We start from the raw sequence: 24332 nt of genomic DNA on the forward strand, positions 1-24332 counted from the left end.
CGCCGCTTACTTGAAATATACTGGACCTGTGGATGTTTTTTCAACAGTACAGTTTGGTCTCGGGAACAGAGGAGGCAGAGCGGGAGTTTTGTTTGTAAAGAAGTATCTATTGTCTTTTTCTGTGGTGTTTTATATTTATTATGGACAAGACTCTTTCTTTACGCCATTGCTGTATTTCGTGTTTGAGAAATAAGTTTGAGTCGGGGACTGTATATTGTCGAACATATTTACAGGAGCAGCGCATATGATGGTTATCACTTCCAACCGAATTAACCACACTGAAACACTTGAGATTTTCATTCTGTTATCACCCCTTTCTCCTTTGTTGTCAACATCTTATCTGTCCCCAGCTGTATTTTCACGTCGGATCGTTTTCTGGATGTTTATTTAAATGTATGCATGTGCTGGTGTGGATGCATTCCTCCACAGCTCATTAGTGGCTTAGATCTTTTGCTCTGAGCGGTAGTTAGTCCAGATGTTTGGTATCTGCAGGAACATTCTATTTTGGAAACTTTCCCACATGCTTTCTGGTGTGGTTGAGTCTGCGCTTGCCCCGAACTTCAAAACAACCCTGCTCTAAAAATACTCTGAAGCGAGTCGTAATCATTGTAAGGACTCTTGATGGCTCTGATGGGGCAGTGTGCATTCAGGACTTACATCAAGCACTCTTGTAACAACCTGCATATAGAAGCCGAAGCCCCAACCTCAGAACTTTGAGGCGGTCGTTCTAACCAATCTAACCAAAAATGAACAAACCACTTCTACATTTTATCTCTGTGCAGTAATGTTTTATTTCAACTATACATGCCGTGTTAAAAAAAAAAAAAGTCAACAAAAAATATGATACAAAGACCATTACTATTTACACTTTCACAGTACATCTTCAAAACATTATCTACACGCTCAAATACTCTGGAGATCCAATATATACACCTGGCTTTGCATCGCCATGTTGCATGGCATTTTAAATCTAAATGGCATGACCAAAACCGTTTTTTTCTGCACATAAAAAGAGCTTAAAATGAATTTTAAAGGCTTCAATTTAGATTGCAACTGAAGAAGGAATTCATATTGCAATGTACAAGGCAGTTAAGCAGTGTATGTTGAATGGATGTCAGGTTGCAGGTGAAAAAACGAAAAAAAAAAAAAAGACTGAGCCCAAATACTGCTTAGCTGACAAGCAGGAATGAAGTCTTTACATACAATCATTACATGTAAACAAAATGTGGCTTTGGGCTAACGAGGCAGCTGATATTTAGGTTAGGTGTCACTCATGTAGATTGTGAAATGAAATCATTCCTCAAGTTATCCCTGCTGACCAATAAAAACTCAATTGAATTTGATTCGAATGGTTAACGGCTTTCGCTTGACCACCATTTTTAATACACTGGCCGCGGGCAGGATGTGCTGAATTGAGCCGACTGGTCCACAGTGCAAGGTCTGAACAGCGTACATCCCACTGTCAAAAATACATTCTCTGCATGGCACCTCTGTGTGGTGGATTAATACATCGTCAACACCCACAATGCCCATCCTTTTAAAACGTTTGCGTAGGACCCGGTCACAAAAGGACTGTGACCGACAGGTATGACTAGGTAGTTCATTTTCGACACGTTTTGGCCTATGAAATGATTTAGATGGTAAATGACAATAACATACTAACAACTATTGACATTGCCAATAATATACTGTACTGTGGTCGATAATTACGAGAATAAGGCACAAAATGCACAGATTCATGTTCGCTTGCCTAAAAATATGCTTATTCCTTATTTATAGGATTTAAGTACTGTATATACAAAAACTTGTCATTCCCAGCATGACTTATCTGGACACATTGGTAAATGTTGTGTTGATTGTACATTGGCCACTCACAGGGAAGCTGTATTGATAACACGGGCATTGGAACAAACACTGAAGGTAAAATGAGCTTTTAAAGTCATGTATTATTTCAAGGTCAGTCTAATAATGTCACCAACATTGTGGTTGTTGGAGAAAGAAATGTTTTGTTTCACTATTGAAGAAAATGCCCCAATTCAAACGCAACACGGCTCATCTGTGTTATGAAGTCCGTTGAATGAGAAATATGCATTCTTGCTACATAAATAAAACTGCAGTATGATTCCAACAAGTTGAGGTTAGGATTCGGGTAATTGATCAGTCTTTGACGATGCGTTTGGTTTTTTCAAATGGTGCCTATCAGCTACTCTTTGAATGAAAACAAAAGATGTGCATACCCATATTAGGGTCATCCCACTCTGGTACAGCACTATATGTATCAAACACACACAGCTAGGTCTAAAACCAATAGCAGCAAATGTATTGAGGATATCCCAGTGAGTAAAGAGTCCCTGTTCGAGTAGACAACCCAGTGTGACCATTTTAAAAGTAGCTCAACCGTATCACCTTGAAAATGAAAAAAAAAAAATATGGTTGAGGCTTAGTTTAAAATTAGGTCTGAGAAGACCGAAGCAACACATTTCGGCGAGACAGTGACTTAGGTCTTAGATGGTTTTTAAGGAGCATCGTCTTAATGGCACCGTTCTCGACGTGTGAAGGCTTAACACGTGTTCGGCCTTCATTCCCATCGGCCCACACAGATGCAAACATACATGACCAAAACACACGTCATCATTTACACTCTTGTGTATGCTTGCTGTCCGGTGTTGTTGTTTTCATTGAACCTAACAATTACTAATATTAGGTTTATTCTCTGCTGCCTTGCATAAAGCACAGCTGACAGCTCTGTTGAGTTCACATTAGTGGGAAGACAGTGCTCAAAGGCAGTGAAAAATGAGACCCATTCTTCAAGTATTCCACTGTTTCCAACCTGGTACCTCACACACAGACAGACACTCTGGTGCCACTGGTATCCTAATCCGTGTGCCTAACTTGTGAAAACGGGTGACACCAATGCACCGATGTCCACCGAATGACAAGCAGGATGGAAATCAAGAAAATGAAAAACATCGGAGGAATATCTTTGGCCGCACGCGTGTTTTTTTTCCCTTTTAACTGAAGTGTGAGTGCATATCACTTAAAGGGGAACACACCTCAGGTTGATAAACACACACACACACACACTGGGGGTCAACCCACTCCGTAGCCGGGCCGTCCGGGCTCAAAGCTATAACTGTCAAGGCTGAGAGCTCACGCCATCGTGTTGGTGCTCTTCTAATAGCTGTACTTATTGACCACTCGCATCTGCGGAGTCTGTGGTGAAAAGCCATTGGGTTTCGGGGGCACATCTGGCTTTAGGGATGGGGTCCTTTTAAGTCCTGTATGAGGGAGTGAGCCATGCCCACTGCAGCTGCTTTGCCGGGATAAAGAGGGAGGGTTGGGCGAGTGCATACCGCCCCCCATCATTCCAACATGGGAATCTAGTCTAGAGGGGGGCGTCGGGGGCATATATCCCCCTCTGTTCATACTGTGCTGGCGAGACACAGATACCCCCATAGTCACCCCGTTGGTTGAAGTGGACAAGGAGTGCCTATGAGAAGCACTCCTTTGGAGTTGGTAGCCCCCTCTGGGTCTCTCCAAGGTTCCCCCCATGCTCAGGCTGCCCGTTGGCGTGGTGGGACTGGTGGACAAGGGGACGTCCACCCGCTTGGTGGGGCTATGCCTCGGCAGGGAGGAGGAAGGAGAGTATAACGAGGCTTCGCGACTTGGCACCCTCGGGGGTAGTTCTGTGAGTTCCTCCATGGGCTGCAGTGTGAGGTGTTGTCGAGAGCGGGGCCCCGATGCCTCGTGAAGTATGGCCTTAGGGTTGGCCACAGAGTCATTGAGATGTTTTAAAAGGTCGTTTAGTGTATTCCTCGCGTCCACCGACCGCTTCTGGTCTTTCCTGCTTCCTTTAGTTTCCGGATTCTTCAGCTTCTTCTCAGAAGAATGTGGCAGAGTATCATCTCCACTGTCGAGATATGGGTGGTCATGTGTGGCATTGGGCAGGACGACGGCACTGGGGATGTGGGAGTGACCCAGGGCCAGGTGAGGATGGTGGGAATTGGATTTAGGAGGACCAGGCGAAGGAAGGAGAAACTGAGAACTCTTGGCCGCCGAATTGGATTCCTTGCGGGGGCCACTGATCTTCCGGTGATCCCTCTCCCACTGGTTTTTGATGGGCTGCAGGGCTTTCTGCTGAAGGACTGGAGTGGACTCGGGTGTTGGCAGAGCAGCCAACTCAGGGGGCGAACAACCTTCCCGCAGGATCATGGTCTTGGTGTCACCGTTGGGTGTTTTCAAGTCTTTACTCAACAGGTTGGTATACAGCTTAGGAGAATCCACATTGGTCTGGTACTCCTGTGGACAAGAAAAATTTAAACAGTAAGAATATTTGAATAGAACAGTGAAGTGTTTTAAGTCCTCCTTTTACAAATTGGTGCTTCGAGATTCGGTCCATGACCATGGTTGTAAATTAAAACACGCAAAGCATCTTTTCGCATTGAAATGAATGCAAATGCCATTAATTGGTTCCTGCCATTCACTCCAAAACCCAGCAAAATTTGTGTAAAAGTGTATTTTGCACGGGAAGAGAGGATTCATAAAAACATACATTAACAACAGAATAGAACAGAATTAAACCATTCTTTGTCATACTGCATCACTTTAATAATGGTCATTGTATTGCTCTTTCTGTTGTGCCCGCCTCGGATTCCTGGGGTAGTGTCAGACAAAAAGACAGATGGCTACACTGTTCATTGAGACGCCTCAGCTCCTCTGGGGCGCTAATATTAGTTGTTGTTTTTGGCAAAGGATAAAGAATATAAAACTCAGTACTGTTATTAACTGTCTAAATGTGTCACTGTGCCATTTATGTTGATTCAATTGCTTAAAAGGTTGGTAGCTCCACAACATACTGCAGGTTTGGTATCAAATGCAATCAAATTCAGGATAATTGCTTATGTCACGAGTACAGAACAACAAAATTCACTGAACCATTACACCCGTCCAAGAGACATGATAAACAATGACCATAAGAGGGAGAATGAACGCAAAGGCTGACCGATCGATATTTATCATCCTCACTAACCTAATAGTCTGAAAGTAAAATGATGTGGCTCGTTTTATGTTTAATTTGAGAGTAAACTTTAACTTGGAGTGGCAATAAACAGCTTGAATGCCGGGTTTTTTTGGGTGTTCCCTATTTTCCCAAGTGCTGTCTGTTGTGACGTTGCTTGAGTTCACTGCCCCTATACGTCACTCATATCTCAAGTCAGCATTCACAAGTTCATCCGGAAGACAGCTTGTATCTCGAAAAACCCTCAAGTCATGTAATTAATATCTTCAGGCAGCGCTTTATCTAAAGAGTTGGATGTACCTTTACAGGACTGTCGAAGAGGCCATTGAGCTTGACGAAGCTTCCAGCAGAGTCCGAGCAGGATGGAGCAGATTCCGCATCCTTGTGGACACGCCGTTGCTTTCGCATGAATGATTCCCGATTGCAGAAGACAATCAGGCCGGCGAGTAAGGCGCCCATGAGAAAAGCACCAAACACACAGGTGATCAGGATGTTCATGTGGACCATCTGGCTGGTTTCACTTGCTTGTATATCCCACACACCTACAAACAAACAATAAGGACGGGTTAACCTCCTGCTGCGATATGTCGAGTGGTCAGTGAAGCATTCTCCTCCCCCACTTCGCCAGCAGACATGTGCATGTTTGTGCTCCAACACAACCGTGCATGAGTTTCTTCTCTCAGATCTCCCCTCAAACAGTGTACCCAGTCGTTTGCAAATAGATCATATGAAGAAGGGGTGATTAGGCATCCATGTACATTACACCATCCATAGTGGAGATTTGTTAATTCAAGAAAGGATTGGTTTCCTGGATCCATGCGCCCCAGAGGGTTAGATCATCTGACAGCTGAATTAATGTTTTCGACCAAGAAATCAATCAGCAGGAAGTTGGTCAAAGGAGCAATAGGATGTTTTTGTTTCACTGGCTGAAATAGTCGATGCTCTACAGGAGGTTTGTTAGTAACCACAGACATTGAAAGTTAGTTCACCCACTGTGCGGCCACCGTCGGGTTGTGGCCACCATCGGGTAGCGGCAGTGCAGGCCCAGTCTATCATCTACCAGCCAGGGTAAACTATTATTGGAAATAATGTTAGCTTGTCTATTCTGCAAATAAAATCAATGTAAGATTGGGAAAAAAAGAACATGAAAGGATCATAAAAGAAGAAAAGCTTGGGAAAATAGTGAATTATAGAGTGAAAGAAAATGAAATATAAACGTAGCACTCCAATCTATTCTAGATAGCTGCCACGGTGTGGATGTGAAGTGTTTGCACATGTGAGCCACGGCGTGCATTGTCAGTGGCCGGCAGCTATCAGATCAATGCAGCATGCTGGCTGGCTCCCTGCGGGCCTTACCCTCTTGCCCCCCTGGGAGAGAGTCTAAAGAATGAGAGGTGGCTGGGTCATCCTGCAGCACAAAGCCTGAGCCGTAGAGCTCTGGACGGGGCCCAGAGCTGGGGCTCTGAGTGGGAATGAGTACTGGGGGAGGTATGGGCCCACTGGGCGGGACAGTGACTGGTGCTGATGAAAACTCCATGTCTGTGGTGACAAACAAATTGTTAACAAATGGTTTGTAAAGCATACTGTCATCATCCCGGTTAGTAGGCATGGGCGATGGGAATTTGAAAAGTTAGTTGGAGTAAATCATGATTCGGCTTTCACATTTTTGTTCCAAACACTGGAGAGGGACAAAGGAGAGGATACAGAGTTTCAAAGAGGAGCTGGTTCAGAACAGTACGGATGCTTTGGTGGGTGAGCATGCCAGGAGGAAGTGAACGGGACAGGGCGTGATGAGTGAGAAGTGAGACAGTCATGTGACCTGGCAAATGGGTTTTGTTTGTGACAGTTAAAAATGAAGCAGGTGGCATTCACGGGGGGCGTTTCGCTGGTAAAACATGACAATGAATGAGTGGTGCCAAGACAGGGCTAGAGATGCTAAACTCAAGGGAAAGTAAACCATTTGAGTAAAAGATCAAACTAACCAGAGGTAGGGTCACCAAATGATTTGTAATCTGGCGCTGAAGTAGTGCCCAAAAATGCTAAAAGAATTCAAAAGCACAATACATTATTGTCAGGGAATTCAGAAGTTTCAAATAATACCCCTTTGAGTGCGACTGAATAAAATATACAAAGCACTCGCTGAGTTCATTATCTTTCTCAAGTAGGTCCTCTGGTTCTGATCAATACTGAGGTTCAGCTTGGGTCATGGTCAGTTGGTATATTTGGCAAGGCAGATATTTCAAAAGAAAATCAGTAATGGCCACCACTTATTAGAACTAAGGCCTCTGCCATTTGCACCATCTCAGCATGACCCTTGAATGTATAGGTCCATGTTTGCAGCATTAGTTACAAGTAGCCATGTACTCGCTGTATGCAGACGTGTCCGTTAATACCAAATGCAGACGGACAAGTTACTGGTGTGAATACTGGGGTGGGTGTGCAGATGAGTACGTATTGTTTGCTCAGGTGTGTGTGTGTGTGTGTGTGCGTGTGTGGGTGTGCGTGCGTATGTCAGTGTATTTATGTGTCAGAGGATAGATGAAGTGATATGAAGATGACTCTTACCCTGACAGTCTCCCAGGTGGCCAGTGTTTCCTAATTCAATATCCTGCTCGTAGCCCGTCCTGAAATCGAGACAAATGAGAATTTCTATCATCTCGACTTTAATTAAGACATCTTGTGATAAATCAGGAGCATGAACTCACAAAAGACCGGACTCTATCCTCTCACAGGCTCCTTGTGGTCTCCATCCACAATAGGGATCACGTAATGCAATGCAAGACCTAGTCCAAAACACACACACAGACGGAAATCAGAAACGTTTAATCATTCTGCGAAGACCAGAGTAATCATTTGCGGTTTGCTGAACATTAACCCTTGTAGAAAGGACAAAACTAAACAGAAAAGGTGCAAAACAGCAAAATGTGTAGCTTCAAAGGCATATTTAAATGTGCATTCGGGCATTTCTTACTTGTGGCAGGAAGAATGTCTTTCACAGCGACTCAGGGGAATTCGGATGACGCAACTTGAAAAGGCTACGTACAGGCTATGTGCGTCTTTGTCGACGTGCAGTGACAGGACGCGCTTATCATCGTCGTGGTTAGACAAGCACCTGGAAAAGGGAAAAAGGCGAATCGAGGTGCATCAGATTAGTGTCTACTCTTTCAGTAAAGATTTAATCGGGTGGATAAGCTTTTCTCTCACACCTTAACATGCCTTTAACATTTGACATATGCAAATGATGATGTGCAAATCCCCAAATAAACGATTGAAAAAAAAATAAAAAAACAAGCATCGCATGAGTAGAAATCTGGCAGACACCACCACCCGCACAAGGAAACTCCAGTTAATAGTTGCTGACTCCTCAGCCATGAGGCAGAAGGAGAAGAGAAAGCGAGACCAAAACAAAAGCAGACAAAGCGGGTGAAAAGTGCACAATGCCTTACTTGGCTTTGTTGAAGACGTCTATCTCCTCCAGAAGCAGACTGTCGTTCAGGGACATGGCTGAGGTCTTTGCCAAAACCTTGAGGACAATTCCTGATTCAGAACCGATGAAAACCACTGTGTAGTTCTTGTGCGGGCCCGCTTCGTTGTCCACAGCCAACGCAGTCAGCCTGTACCTAGAACACATTGGATTGGATTTATTTTACGGATGCATTCATGCAGGTTGTTGTACCAAAAAAAAAAAAAAAAAGAAAAGAAAAAGTACAATGACTATGATACGGCACAAACCAATACCACTACCATTCATCGATACTAAGTATTAGTGATCTGTATCGGCGAGTGCTTAAATTCAAGTATTTGTACTCACTCTCAGTCTGAAAAAAATGGTATCAGTGTATCTGTCAGGTTTTTACTCTGTCACAAAGTTTCAGGTTTGTCATTCGGTTCACAACAACAGATGTTTAGGATCTCCAAAAGCACGACTGGAGATGACCACACTGTGTTTGTACCATAAAAGTTGTTCACCACAAACTAATAAACTCAGCATAAATATTGCATGTAACTCTTTTGAACTAAATCTAAAGAGATACCATATTTGGTCTGTGTAAAGTTCTCAGTTACTAGTAACAACACGACCCAAGTAAGACCAAAGTGTTTGTATTTATACATAAAATACGATTTAATAATTATGTTGTTTTAGGATATTTACCTGACACGTGTCTTGGTGTACCAGGGTTCATCCCCAATGGAAGGCACAGCTGTGTCCATTAAAGGGTGGGACTTGATGAACTGCAGAGTTTCATCCGGGAACTCAATGGAGCTCTTAAAGGATGCAGCTGGACCGTAACCTGCACAGCACCCTGGTCTAAAATGGAGGGTATACATGCCCAGAGGGCAAAAGGTCAAAAAGCAGCCCATGTGATCATTGCATACCAGGGGGTTAATCATCATGTGCAGTGGAGCAGATAGAAAGTGAAATGAAAGGGTTGGTGAGCAGGTGCTTATTAGATCACAAAAAAGGGCCTCAGCCGGAAACATTAAATATGCATAATATGCATGGTTATCCTCCATCAATGATGCACCAGGGAAATGGGGTGTTTTTTGTCTTGGGTACGGGGCATGCCTCGAAATAGCCTGTACTGTACACGGGATAACAGGCTCAAACTGCATCCTGGCATAATTATGCCACGTTAATTATTTAATCATCAGCAGATGGTGAACGTGTGCGCTCGGTCGAGGCTAATAACCTGATCTTTTACTTTGTATAACATATTTGATTTCACCGGACCAACAGAAGAAAGGGATGAGAAAAAGAACAACTGGTTGGCAGCTGCCGAGTCAAGCGCCACACAAAGGTCACGCTCATTGTTTATTCCATCCCATTTTGAATGTTGCGCTGATATTTTCCGAGGGTTTGAAAGGTCCTTACCGAGGCTTGGGGAGCTTCTCCTCTGGAAACGGCGTCCATATGGAGTCGGCAGTCTTCTGCTCTTTAAAACGACCATGGAAGACTTTCTCGATGTCAGCCATGGAAAAAGCACACACTGCTGACCCTGGAATACTGCGGAGAAGAAGAAGCACAGTGATAAAATGGCCATACTTTACCCCTGTATAGCCTCCTGCCATACTTGAAATTAGACCATCCATCAGCCCTAAACACTCAAAGCCCACCTGTTCATCTGTGTGGTGAATACGCCCACCACGGACGGTACGCCATTGATGTTGATGATGTCAGTGATCGATTGAAGTACGTCGAAGTAGAAGAAGGAGTCTCCCGGCACGGAGCAGTTCAGTCTCGCCTTAACAAAAGATGTCCAATGTTTCTCGAGAACCCGCTGCGACCCACCAATGTCATTTTTGCAGATCCGGGCCACTCGAGAGTAGACCACCTAAAAGGAGCGAGAGTTTAAGCAGGGATAGAAGCGGGAGGAAGTGGAATTCAGCTGAGTGAATGTTGCTAAAAACACTTTCTGTGCACTAAATAATGCATCTCTCCATTCTGTTGCAGCTCCACGCGGCCAGCAAGAATACACACTTTTATTTAGGCCTTACCAATTTAGGTGGAAATTGCTCACCCTGACTGAGGCTACAGATGAAAAAGCACATCAAATGGCTGGACTAATGGAACCAAGCCATGTGTGTTAGATTTTTTTTTTAATTATTATTTTTATTAATGCAGCACTTTTGTGTGTCATTCCTGCTGTTTTTCCATCCAGTTATATTGTTGTGCCATCTTGGTTGCCAAGTATGTGGCAGCAATGTTGACCATGGTATCTCAAAGCACATGAGGGTGAATTGATTTTGTCCATTTAACAGTGGAACCTCAATTCTCTAATGCCTAGTTTTCATACATTTGCTTCGTTTTAGTAAACCTGACTCGGCCATTTCCTGGAATCAGTGTATTTTAATTTGAAGCAATTTATAAGTTATGTATAAAGGGTTCTAGAAATGGCAAGGCAAATTCTAAATTGCAAGCACAACTCATGACCAAAACCCTCCCATTCTCAGCAACACTTGGGCAACAGTGATGTCGTAACACAGCCTGTCAAAAGTTAAACTTTCAAAATAAAAGCATGCAGCATAGTAACAGTTTCACCACAATTTCTTTAACCCCGCGGCAGGTTATTTAGAAATCACAGTCAATAACAAAAAAACCACAAAATAGTTTCAGTGTGACTGCTGTACAAACAGGGCCTGTCCAAAAGTCGCTCCTCTCTCTCACATCCTAGCCATCATTTGTAGCGACAAGATATTAGCAAATAATCTGCGGATTTCGATAACCCCCATAAAATTTGAAGTGTGTCTCAAGTACTAATACGATTGCAATATTTTATCAAGTGGAAACTGATGGGAGACCGTTGGCCTCCAGGCAAGTTTAGCCAGACCAGCTCAGGATGGGCCTTGGTCAAATCTGACGCTGGCATCGAACATAGAACATTCTAATGCCCCTGCATTAGCTTGCAGAGAGTGAGAGAGTGCGATACTGACCGTGCATTCTCTAGGAGACAAATCCTCTCACTGTGTAATGGTTTTACATCAGGCAAACACTCCCAGTAAACCCAGACTGTTGAAAATTCAGCTTTATTCTAATGTGGCGTACTGTAATCGCATGAGCGGGCACTGCCACTTGGGCCATTTGTGTCAGAAATGAATGGAATTGAGGAGATTTCAGACTTTTTTTTCGATACAGCATCTGTTTGGGAAACGCAGTGTCCTAAAACAGCGCCTTTCGACTGTTCTTACCTTGCCTAGATTGCTGTGTTCCACTGCAATTTCTCGGTAGAAAAAGTACACATAATTCCCATACTCGGCTGCGTGCAGGAAATGAGGTTCTGAGGGAGAAACAGAAGCAGAGAGTTGAGAGAGTATTTTTGCATCGTCACCACCAGTGTGGATGTTGAATATTTCAGGGATTTGTACAAGGCTGTATATGACTGGGGGTGACCTAGATTGCCTGAGAGGGAGCAGGCCAAATCCCCTGAGGAGTTAGGCAAGACAGGAGAGCTCTCCATCACAAACTTGAACGACTCTGACGCACACCATGCCGTGCCGTGGTATCGCCAGAAAGGAGGAAAGTGAAGATGCAGTGAAAGAGCGCTCGCTTACCTTTAAGCCACTTGGAGTCGTATTTGATGGTCCTCAAGGCGGATCCATCACCCATACTGCGATAAATGACAGAATCACTGGCCTGAAAGTCAGCCACCGTGGCGGAATACAGTTTCCCCTCTACAAAACAAGACAAACAAGAAACACAGTCAACAAAAGTTGGTCTACAACACACATTTTTATTTTGTTTTTGTTTTTTTTTATTTAAAGAGCTTGAAATGACCCAACTTGCTTTGGCTGCAGGGACATTGTACCGCAGCAAAAACACCGCGGCCATAATGGGAATGTAACTCGGAACACATTAGCTCTGATGCAGAAAGACAATCGTGTGGCTGTGTGTAGGTCTGATGCAGAAAGACAATCGTGTGGCTGTGTGTAGGCGGCGGTTCGTTTGACCCTCACCTGCAAAAAGGGCAACGTTGGTTTGCTTGGAGTCAAATGGGCACCGTGCCAGCCCATTGATCTCCTCACCATCCAACTCGAGGTTATCCAGCTGAAGGAAAGAACAAGCGCACAAATTCAAGAAAGACGGCAGAGCAAGTATGGACAAGAAATTGTCCAAAGAGTCCAGTCAAATGTATTGAATAACCCACGTTACAGTGGTACCTAGACTTTTCGTGTTACCAGCCACCTTGTCATTTTTAACACTGTCGTGAGCCAATTTTTGGGGGGGAAAAAACAGCACTCTATATAATATTGTACTTCATAAAAACATACAGTAATTACATGATGAAATGAAATGTAAAGAGTTAAACCATTTTTGTCACTGTTTGGTCATACAATCCTGCTCATTCTGGTGTGGATGTCTTGGTCACGTGGGAGCAATATCATACAGACAGAATGATATACATGGAGCCAGAGGAAACATCACAACTCCTCAGCAGTAATATTAGGTGGCCATCGCAGAGGATAAGCAATATATGATGGTGACTGTTGCTACATTATCTGTCTGCATGTGTTGCACCAACATTCATAAATATCCGTGCTCAAATGGTCATAGCACAGACACATATTGTCATTTTTCAGTTTCTTGTTCATTTCAGGGTGTATTTCGGCACAAATGTTCTTGGTCCATACCAAAAACGTTTTTTTTTAATTTGATGCAATTCGTATTCACACTGGACCTTTTGCAAGTAAACACATTGACACGTGTGATAATCAGTACTCCCATTGGACAGAAATGAGGCACTAAAAGCAGAAAACCAGAAATAAGACGAAAACATACAATTCCTACGTGCTGCAATCTTTCTCTGCATATCTGTGCTCTTATTAGAGCAACAAAATAATTCTGGGTGTCAAGAGCAGCTCATTCAATACATGTTTTGCAAAGCTATTTTTCCAAATTTTGGAATGGTGCCAACGGGAAACAGCGTGTGCTCTTATGCTTTGACCCACAACATGCAAGGTACCGCTGCGTTTTCAGCGCAAAAAGTCACTCATATCCTGTACTTGATACCGGCAGTGGTTTTTATTCAGACCTGGAGCAAACAACACGAGACCATTTGGAAGTGCACTATGACCACCTCAAAAAGTGGGTCTCAGTCTGGTTGTTTGGTCCGCACCAGAATTTGTTTGTGTGTAGAGTATTCAAACCTGCACCAGAGTGGGGGACGAACTCTGGTTTGTTTAAAGCGGACCAAACAGTGTAGGTGTTAATACGGATGAAGACTTTTTCTAATGGTTTAATAATCAAAATAAGTTTATACATCAATCGCTTTGGGACTATACCACCAAAAACAATAATTTTAGTCATTCCATGTTTTCTTAATAACACGATACACACCTTGAGTGGTAACAGGCATGAAAATGAACAAGAAATTGAATAAAATGAGGTGTTCAGATATTTTTTTCCATGAGGATAGATGTGTTAGCATTAGCTCTTGACTGTGGCTGTTGGACTGAAAGGTTAAGCTACGTGGTTGTTTTAAAGCAGGCATATCCAAAGTCCGGCCCGCGGGCCAAATCCGGCCCGCGGTCTAATTTCATCAGGCCCTCGGCCCCCGTCATAAAATCAGTGCCGTCTGGCCCGCAGGTTGGGCGCAATGGAACACGTGTTGCATTGACTGAGGTCTCGTAGACTGGTGAGTGATGTTTCATAGAGTACTGCTTCCCTCTAGTGGCTAAATGAGTAATAGCATTCACTAAATGAGTAATAGCATTTAGACACTAGAGGGCATCACTCACGAGTTAACAAGACATCACTCCGTGTTTATATTGACTGATATGTCATATTTCAAATTCCTGTTTCAAATGAACCAAAAGAAATTCTTAAGATTGTTGAAATTAAAATAAAAATGGAAATGTGAAACAGACTGGCTTACTAAAATTTGTTGAACAGTATTGTTGTTCAATGTAAAGAATGTCAGCCAAGGTCGGCCCCCCGACATTTTACCACATAAAATCTGGCCCCCTTGGCAAAAAGTTTGGACACCCCTGTTTTAAAGACATGGTGTGTAATTATCTTGATTTAATGTTGTATTTTTTAATTACATTTTAAATGTGAAAGGCAAAAACCAGCATAAATCTTCCTTTTTTAAAAACTTTTCACGACCAGTGCACAGTGCTCATATGCAAAGTTTGCGCTAACAAATCAAAGCACCAAATTGACTGAATAACGGCTTGTATTGTGAAAAACCTGCAGGTAACACAAGGCATCATTGAATATATTAACTGTATACTGACCCTGTAGTATCTGCACATGGGGTTAAAGCCATTGGTGCCACAGATGAAGACCAGATCGTCATTTCTGGGAACCAGCACTTTGATGAAGTTATGGCACTCATCCTATAAATACACAAGAGACTTGTGTTGATTTTCTTTTCCCTTTTAGTAATTAAGTGGCACTAAAGGAACTTTTGTGGGGCTGTATTGGAGTTATACTTACTCTGTGTTTTCCCTTAACGGCACACATCTCTCTGTCTGCCTGGCCTGATCGCCATGTCAGCTTCTATGGAACCAAAATATGAAGCACTAACATTAACCTCTCTCTGCATGCTAAATGCACGTGCACAAATCGGAATGCACACACTCACATCTCTCCTTTCAAAGCTCTCATTTTACAAATCTAGTCTGTTATGAATGTGTGTGAGTGTGTGTGTGTGTGTGCGTGTGTGTGCACGTGTGCGTATGTAGTTTAAATGAGTAGCTTGTGGTGAGAATCTTACCCGGTAAGGGATGATCTCATTCCTGTAGGATTCTCTCAAACTTACTAGGTAGACTTGATCTCTGTGGACAGCAACATAACATACGCAATTTCAGTGATGCAAAAAAAACAAAGAATACATTTAAAAGATGACCAAATATATAATTCAAATCTTAAGACGTATCCAGGGCTTTTATTAAAGACTCAAATACTAATCATTTCCATGAAATGTGCTCTAATATTAGCAGTGCCATAGTTTATTTGTTTTTAATAGTGTATAATTGCAGGGACTCTGATGCATAGTAATGAGCTCATTTGCATTGTTATACTGATTATTTTGTTGTTCAGAATTGCGCTCATCCTTGGAAAATCACATCTGTTGTTGATTTGATATAACTCGTTAGTATCCCAAAACACAAGTTTTGGTTTTGTGGTAACATGAGATCTTGAGTTTAAGCACTCCTCCTCAACTGGCGATGATAAACAAAATAATCTGTCAAAATAATAGTCTTTTGTGTAAAAGAGAATAGAAACGGATAATTCTTCCCCATTGAAGACTGCTTTTTGTTCAACTGGCTTTAAAACCTGAATATCTTCTGTATTTTGCATGACATCACTTCTTGTTTTGATGATGTGCCAGTTATGACAAATGCGCAACACCCAACTGGGAACAATAATAGCCTTCACTTTCAGCCAACATTATGTGAGCACTCTCAACTGGCAGTGTGATTTACCTGACCCATTCATACATATGGTTGTGATTACAGTAGGAGGGTGGTGGGGGGTACGGTTGGGGGGGGCAGTTATACTGTAGATGTCAAGGTGATTTCTTACTACAATACTAGTGGTTGGTGGTAAGATTAATCCCAGTGCTCGTAAATACTAAAACAAAACGTACAGATGCCAAGAAATCTTGGACAGAGCATCAGCCTGGGTTGATAGATGCTTTTGCTGGATCAATAGCGACCACATACATGAGATGGTGGCCTACAAGCCAACGATCCAATAACACTAAGAGCTTTCCCTCCCCTCCGCCAATCGCCGCTTTTTACATGCCAAGGTGCAGGTTAGTAAACTGGTGTGGGCAGATGTGCGAAGGAGAATCTGCACGTTCAGTATACCTGCCAGCGATGAAGAGCGTGTCTTGTATCTTGGTCATCAGCTGAAAGTCGAGGCGATGCTGTGACTCATTGCCAGAGGGCCTGCCTCTGAACACAGGGTACCTCCGTGAAACTGCAAATGCAACCGTGTACACACATTGCTTGTTATATTAAACGTAACTGCTGATTTTGGCATGTTGTGTATGCACAAATCTTATTCAATGTGTCTCACTGATTTGGATGTTATGCTGAAGTTTAGGTCCACTAATACTATATTTACATACAGGGTAATGTAAATTCGGACTCCAAAACACTTTGAATAAATGCTCAAAAAGTTCTCTCTCTCTCTCTCTCTCTCTCTCTCTCTCTCTCTCTCTCTCTCTCTCTCTCTCTCTCTCTCTCTCTCTCTCTCTCTCTCTCTCTCTCTCTCTCTCTCTCTCTCTCTCTCTCTCTCTCTCTCTCTCTCTCTCTCTCTCTCTCTCTCTCTCTCTCTCTCTCTCTCTCTCTCTCTCTCTCTCTCTCTCTCTCCTCTCTCTCTCTCTCTCTCTCTCTCTCTCTCTCTCTCTCTCTCTCTCTCTAATAGTTATCCCTTTGCCTAATTTTGGAGTGTATAAATGTATGAACCTTAATGACAATGAGATTGCTCAACCTTGATGGAGTGCTGCGCTCCATTGAGTGCCACTCTACTTACTGCACTTACTGTGAATTAAATTCAATTAGACAAAGGTTATTATTCAGAGTGCTAAAATGTTTAGTCGTTAGTTGTGTTTCAGCATTATGTTGCTAGATATTACAGATTGTTAATCGAAACAAAAAATGAACTTTGTAGGTTTGTATATAGTATATTCTTATGGATAAAAGGCACCTTGCAGGTAAAATACAAGAGGGTGTATATTTGTTACTGCGTTTTTAGTGACGCTGCAGTCATTATAATCGCGACTCATCTCTGCTGAGGTTGTGTATTTGTGTTTGTTGTGTGCGGGCGTGTGAACTCACAGTGGGCGTCAACGACATCCAGGGGTGCAATGTCCTCGGGGAAGCTGACTGCGAGGAGAGTGCGCGAGGCTGTGAGCAGCAGCAGCAGCAGCTCACTGAGCAAAAGTGTGGCTCTGTGGCCCATGGCTCCTCACATACACTTCCTGTTTCACACTAGTGGAGATGTTACCTGGAGACATGCACAAAAAACATTCCTCTGTTACTCAAATTTGGAGACATAAAGCATGTACACCATCTCCCCTTGGTTAAAAAAAAAAAAAAAAAAGAAGAAAAACAACTACATCTTCTCGTCATGGAATACATTTTGCTCACCAAAATATCAGTAACCATCCTCTGTATGACAGTGCACCTTACCACAACAACCTTTGTAACAAGCATATTGTTAAATTACAACCACCAAGTTTATTTAAGTTAGACCATAGCCTTGTCTAACAGGGGGGAAAAGTGCTTTACACTATCTTGTGGCATTTTTGGGAACTTACAATCCTGTTGACTTGACTTGACTTTTTGGGTGGGCAGTCACTCCCGGACTTTGACTATTTACAGCAAGGGTCTGTTGCTAAGACTGCCTATTTGGATATTTTCTTGTTATTATACTTTGTTGTTTGTCTATGCATTGACCTTGAGTCTGGAAATAAATGTGATTGATTGAGTGCATTTGCTAAAGCTAGCATTAGATTTTGTGGTTGTGAGCAATACACACATTGCCTTATCTTGAGCATTGGAGGGTGGCAGAGCAGGAAATTTCCCCATTCTACCTTCCTCTGCATCTGCTAACTAACAGAAGGTCAGCCAAGAGTCCGGCGTGGTGTCTCAGTGTGTGTTTGGTGAAACGGAAGTCCACTCTGCTAGAAGCACGACAGGCCCTGCTGACTCTGTACATCTGTGCCCTGATTGGTTTGTCCGGGGCCAAGCTCATCGCTGATCAGCTCATTGCGACTTCATCACCATCACCAGTGCGCCATCTCTTCCGCCCTTAGCTGACTTCTATTAAGCGCTCTGTTAGCTCTTAGTGCTGCAGTCTCTCCTTGGGGCCAAAGCGCTTTATTGCACTGCAGTGATTCACTCCATCTTAGTGTTATGAGGACAAAGCCATGCTCACTTGTTTTGACATTGGAGTAATTACAGTGGGTGTACCCCCCCCCCCCCGCCCACTACATCCTAATGTAGATATACTAAACCAGATGGATATAATGTATTGTAGGTAGTATTCAATTGTCCGAAATGTGTTGACGAGAGCTTTAGAGGCAGGCCCTGGCTCTAAATGATTAGTGTACATTTTAAATATTTATAAGGCAAACAAATTATTCATGTGGGCAAAGCCTGAACGGATATAAACAATTTACTCGGAGACGTCACACAGGCAAAGGCATAGATTAGCTGGGAGCATGCTGGGGTCCACACACTGGGAGTACATACATCATCATCCTTTCACATGATCTATCTCAAAGACCGATGCATGTGCACACGCACAAATAGTAATGATTCATTTTTCTATTAGCCCAAAGCACACCTGCTCCAGTCTGTCAAAGCCAGGCCATTAGTGCTTTGATTGATCCACACAGGAAGCAGGGCAGACCATCTCACTGTTTCACTACAGTCATGTGGAAACCTCTCTATATTTGCTCCCTATATAATTAAATTCAGGACCCAAATCAGTGTAAAAGTAGACCAACAAAGCATCTGCATGCCAGCTTTTTTCCTCGTGTGCGCCCAATTGCCTCGAATACTCCATGTTGATATTAAGCGACCACATTTTTCCAAGCACTAATAATCCAATTTCGGTTTGGTAACTTATAGTGTGTCACCTGGGAAACATTGAAGTGAGGCTGAAATGGAACGCCCCGTAAGTGTGTTTTAGTCATTCACGGTGTGTAATGGTGGCAATTCTGTGCTCGGTGGGACATTGTGGCCTTCCAAACAGCTAAGTCATTATGAGTAATGCTGGACCTGAAACAGGCTGTGCTTCATCTCCATTAGTCCACTTAACAGTGAAATGGAGAGTTTGATGTTTTTGACAAACTAGGGAGATTGTCTGGGGTCAAATAGCCTGGTGTACAGCTCACAAACACATGATGCTGGAGCATTTCCCTTAAATGTGGACGCCATCAAATCCCCGTGCTGGCTGGCAGGATCAATAGAGACGAAACAATTCAATCTAAATGAGAAGTGATGACCGACCTGACCTCGCTTAAAGCAAAAGCCCTGGCGTTCCTTAAAAGCATCTAGTGTACTTTTACTACCTCGCAAATGTGCTCACTGACAAATGCGCGCATGCCAAAACCCGAGACAGGAATAGAGACCGAATGCACAACAAGAGGAATCAGACGTACGGCACAAAAAGTAAGTAAAGTGAGAAACCGAGAATATCAATTCCATGGTGCTATTATAAGCTTTGTATCACAGGCGAGTTTGGGTGTGCTCACAGGTTACAGAAGACGTACTTTCTCCAAGTTTATTGCAAAAAAAAAACAAAAAAAACCAAAACAAACTAAGCCATTAAACTGGAAATTAACGATAGCTCAGCACCATTATAGCCGGACTGTACTGTAGAGGCAATGGCTTTCATTTAATGTAAAACAGAAACAGAAGACACCCAGAGGTCAGCGATCTAAAATTACTTCCAAATCTCCAGTGAGCCCAGAATGTTTTCTATTGACGATTCCTTTGCACTCTCTGGTTCCTGCCCTCCAGTTAGAGTGTGTGGTGTGCATGTACATATAGGCCTCAAACAAGCCCAGAGACGCTGAGCTTGTCACGCAACTCACTGCCATTCAGCTTTGCCTCGCTCTACCTCTGTTATTACAGGCTTTTCAAATGCACCACAACCACACACTTCCCCGCTGATATTGTTGGCTCAAACTCATGGAGTTTAGCATCGGGGCTTGGATTGGGGGGGGGGGGGGGGGGGGGGGGGGGGGTTGGGGGATCTGGTGGATTTGGTGTAGGGGGTCTCTAGCCCAATTCTGGTAGTTAAAACTGAGGATTTAGTGTTATGATCCTAAAATGACAGATTAACACATATTCTCTTTGTGTGCTGCACTTTTCTCTGGCATATGTCAGCCACTACCTCTCTTCGACCGCACCGTTGTTGCTGCTTTGCAGGGAAGTCCGATTTGGTGCTCACAATAAAGACGGCAAACAACATTGGTGTGTGACGTTTCGTGCCTCAGTTCTAAATGTGAGGGGTGCAGAAAACCCCAGCAGGAAAATAATCGGGCACCAATTTGGGGGAAACAGTAGGCTTACGAGTCCAATCGGAACAATTTAAACCTCCTCAAAGTGAACTCATCCTAGTTCTTCAAAATGAGGACTGGTACAAACAGGGCACAGCTGGTGTCTGCCTGAGCTATGCCAAGCTTCACAATGTTGTCACTTTACAGCATTCGGTGTTTCGTGAACAATTTCCAAAGCTTTTCACAATGAATTATCCATGTGAAGAAATGGCGGTATTTCAGCTAGACATTAAAATATACCTCAGTCAATTGGATGTAGCACTGCACAATTGTAGCTGCATCCGAAGGTGGTTTCCCATCGGCCGAATGCTTTGCCACAAACACTTAAATCACTAACAGTCTTTACTTGCGGCTGCAAAAGAATGCGCCACTTTGTTGAGGTTTATTGTCAACTTCAAACATCAACAACTGACTAAGGGAAACATCTTTGGCCGAGAGCTTGCAACGAAGATCCTGCAAGACATCCTAGAGCAACACCTAGGTGAATTTATTAGGAGGCATGCCTGTATAGCAAAATACAGCATAAATAAGGAAGCTGTCCGGCCGGATGTAGCCTCACATGAGAATTGGCCAGATGATCACATTATTGCCCCAAGAGTGATTATTATGTATATATTCACTCCAGTCTCAGTGACCCTGGCCTAAGCTATTACTACAACCTGGATTCACTTTTGAGGGGTTTGGGCGCGCAATTTTTAAGGACCATACCCCTGTAAAGTAACCCTAACCTTTTTCTTGTGAACCTTTGCAAGAGGAAGAGTGAAACAGGCACAAGGCAGCAGCGTGCACAAATGGGCCTAGTTGCAGGTGTGACCAGGAAACAAAGGGGGGCTTTGGCCACACCAGTACAATGGGGCCCCACCCCCAGTCACTGGCCCCATCTCTGCTCAGTAGAGCACATTTGGGAGCAACCAAAAGGGGCTTTGAAGGAACAAAGCAAACCATATAAACATGTTGACTGGTGGAACTTTTATCACCCAGTCCTTTCAACATTGAATGATTCTGATTTCAAGCTGTAGTTTGGATCCTCTATGAGGTTGTTAACATAGAACCCTAGGGTTTAATGGTTGCTGTTCCGGGTTACATCTGGCTGTAGTGGAGGTTAACTGTGGTCGTTCTGGTCACAAAATTCTGACCCGGTGGCCAGTGAGGTGAATTGAGGCACAGCAATGAGCTGAGCTTTCAGCAAACCCGTGGTTGGTTGAAATGGCTTTGCCGACATCAAGTTCGTAATTGTCTAAACTAGAACGGTAAAATGTTTCTGGGAGGGAGTTACTCTAAGAGAAAAAAAATACTACTTAGAACGTTTTCATATTTTCCACATTTCGGGTGCTCATATCTATTTAGAATAAGCAGTTTGAGCGCTGTTTTGGCTCATATCCTAGACTTAATTCCTACAAATGGCAGATTTTCACAGATAATTTAGCACTCTACACCAATCCCTCAATCCACAAAAAAATTAAACACGTCTGTTCACCAAATATGGCCGACGCAATTTCTTTCTTTCGAACGTTCATTCATTTCATACATTGAGTGGTAGTTCCGAATTTGGGAGGGGTTATTTTCTCAATTACTTTTACGCACACATCCATGCATCAGCACAGCCACAAACACTTGTATTGTCCAGCCTGGGGTGTAAAGGCATTCAAAGTTCCATCCGTGATAAATCTTTTCACCAGCCTTTAGTGTCCACATGTGGGACTGGATACAAAAGACAACAAAGAGGAGGGGACACATGAGGAGAGACAACAGTGATGGAGCTTTTCTATTATCCGGCAGCGATAGAGAAGTGCAAGGCGTTCAATTAATAAAAGGCACCTTAAAGAGATATAAATGAGCAAAGAGATAACAGTAACACTACCAACTAGAGGGTGCTTGTGTTTAATTGGGTCACTTCAATGATTTAATATAAAAATAATGAACACGTAAAAACCGAATGAATTGGACACTGTGAAATTGTTAAAACACTCTCCAAGTCCCTTTAACGACACAATGTCGTATTTATTCTCCGCCGGTGAAGTAACGGATAGAGAGGCCAATTTTTAAATAAATCTTAAAAATTTCTATTAGCACGATAACGACACAGAACAGATTTGTTTTAAATATCTGGGCAACCTACCTTAAGCTCATGAACGGAGCAATCCACCCGAATGTCCGAATATTCTTCTGGTAATCCATTTAAAGAAGGAAAAAAAGACCCAGCGTGTATGATTCTTCTTATGTTAAGTTCCATTCGGACACCCTTTAACGTTTTAAATCCAGTTTCTCGGCTCCGTTCGCTTTATCTAAACATTTTTGGGGGCTCTTTCGTCCAGGTTCCGGGGCCCCTTTCAATGTGACGACTGATGCTCAAAGCAGATCCACGACAACCGCACTCTCCTGTGGAAGTAACTACTGTCGTTGCCCCCCTCACACACCCCCGCAGCAGCACCTCCAATAACTTTGGACATGTATGCAATAGTAATCATATAATTATAAAATAAAAGAGGTTTAAAGCATCAACTCACTGGTGTAGAGAATCGCAACTAGCAAAGCCACTTCACTTCACAGCTCGGGTGCATTTAGTCTAATAAATAATGGTAACTGATTCAGCCCTTTAAAAAACGAATTCAGAGACCATCAAAGACAAAGCTTCAAAGAAGTTAATATTCTTACAAAGGAGGCGCGTCCAAAAGGACCCAAGCGGTTACAGTACAAAGCCACCCGTTAAAAAGCAGCAGTTAAAAATCCGTCACAATGTATACACTTACTCTGTACAGTAAACAATTAATTGCACATAGATGCATTATTTCACTTCCACAGTCCCCCCCGTTTACTAATTCGACTTTCACTCAGCGATAAAGTGAAGTAATAGGCGCATGCATTTCTGCGAAAACAACTCACCTCATCTGAATGCTTTATGACTGTGTATCCACATGCAGTAATCCCAGAGAAAACGAGGCGAATATATCGCGCGTCGCTCCAACTTCTCCTGGCTGAGAGAAAAACAAACTAAGAAGACACGGCAAATGGTGTAATTTGACCCGAGCTCGGTCAATCCACGCAGGGAGAGATCCACGGCCCGCCAATAAGGAGCGCTCTTGTTCCAGTCCCTCCCCCACCATCCAGCCCTCCTCCTCTCTCGCTTTTGGACCTCTCTGCCTCGCTCCTGGCTTCCTTCCTCTCTTTCCAAGAGTCAGAGATGGAGAGCGAGAAAGGAAAAAAAAACACCCCTCCTCCCTCTTGTGTGACCCCATATTGCACCCCCTGTGTTAAAGCTCACCCCCCCCCCCCAAACTTCAAGTCAGCAACTGCTCCTAGTTAAAACTAATTTCAGTCTATCTGAGGCTCAAGCAAGCTGCTACTGCTTAGTTAAAACATCTTTTAGCAATGTTTGGATTTGAAGAGATAGCGGTAAGCCCTTACTGAATTTAGCAAAGCACCATGAAAGTGGCGAAAGTATATTTTCAAAGTGCAGCGGAAAAGTTTGAGGCAAATTAAAGATGACAACCATTAAAATAAGAATAGTGCTTTAACTTTATTTGACCATTTACTAAATATTAGTAGTGGAGGGTGGATAGTAAAGATGCACTAAATATTATTTTTCTTGAGTAGATTTTTCAGGTGGGCTGTAATTTAGTATGTAATTTGCTGATGACTTTTTGTCTTGAGCCCCAGTATTTGAAAACACATAGCTGTACTTTCAACTCCTTATGTTGGAAAAATAGCTAGTTTGTTACTTTTTCAACCTCCACACATGACGATACGATGTTAAGCGCTTTGTTACAGCTGCCGCTGTTGTTAAAGCGCTA

At 43.1% G+C, this 24332-nt stretch overlaps 1 protein-coding gene across 5 annotated transcripts; it reads right to left on the reverse strand.

Moving 5' to 3' along the window:
• Positions 1 to 766: 766 nt before the first annotated feature.
• sema6dl (sema domain, transmembrane domain (TM), and cytoplasmic domain, (semaphorin) 6D, like) lies at positions 767 to 23666 on the reverse strand. 5 transcript variants are annotated; one of them, XM_052063705.1, is made up of 20 exons: positions 23425 to 23666; positions 17306 to 17474; positions 16331 to 16442; positions 15232 to 15292; positions 14952 to 15014; positions 14750 to 14851; positions 12470 to 12560; positions 12068 to 12187; positions 11705 to 11793; positions 10133 to 10350; positions 9891 to 10022; positions 9171 to 9326; positions 8464 to 8637; positions 7989 to 8129; positions 7723 to 7800; positions 7583 to 7641; positions 7000 to 7056; positions 6374 to 6556; positions 5318 to 5559; positions 767 to 4299 (listed from the first exon to the last, which is right to left on the reverse strand). In XM_052063705.1, exons 2-20 carry the CDS (start codon positions 17427 to 17429, stop codon positions 3175 to 3177), a joined length of 3327 nt encoding a protein of 1108 aa, XP_051919665.1. In that variant the 5' UTR covers positions 17430 to 17474; positions 23425 to 23666; the 3' UTR covers positions 767 to 3174. The 5 variants fall into 5 exon arrangements, with proteins under 5 accessions (XP_051919665.1, XP_051919666.1, XP_051919667.1 ...); XM_052063706.1 differs by lacking the exon at positions 23425 to 23666 and adding an exon at positions 22661 to 23364; XM_052063707.1 differs by lacking the exon at positions 7000 to 7056 and having other exon boundaries at positions 23425 to 23665.
• Between the last annotated feature and the right edge of the window lie 666 nt (positions 23667 to 24332).

This window comes from Hippocampus zosterae, chromosome 4, assembly GCF_025434085.1.
Source record: "Hippocampus zosterae strain Florida chromosome 4, ASM2543408v3, whole genome shotgun sequence".
Classification (NCBI taxonomy): domain Eukaryota; kingdom Metazoa; phylum Chordata; class Actinopteri; order Syngnathiformes; family Syngnathidae; genus Hippocampus; species Hippocampus zosterae.

Coding starts and splice junctions, on each gene's coding strand:
- sema6dl (XM_052063705.1), bottom strand. CDS start 17,429: ATGGGCCACAGAGCCACACTTTTGCTCAGTGAGCTGCTGCTGCTGCTG. Junction 10,023..10,132: donor TTCACCACACAGATGAACAG/GTGGGCTTTGAG, acceptor TCTTCTCCGCAG/TATTCCAGGGTCAGCAGTGT. Junction 8,638..9,170: donor TACACCAAGACACGTGTCAG/GTAAATATCCTA, acceptor AATGTGTTCTAG/GTACAGGCTGACTGCGTTGG.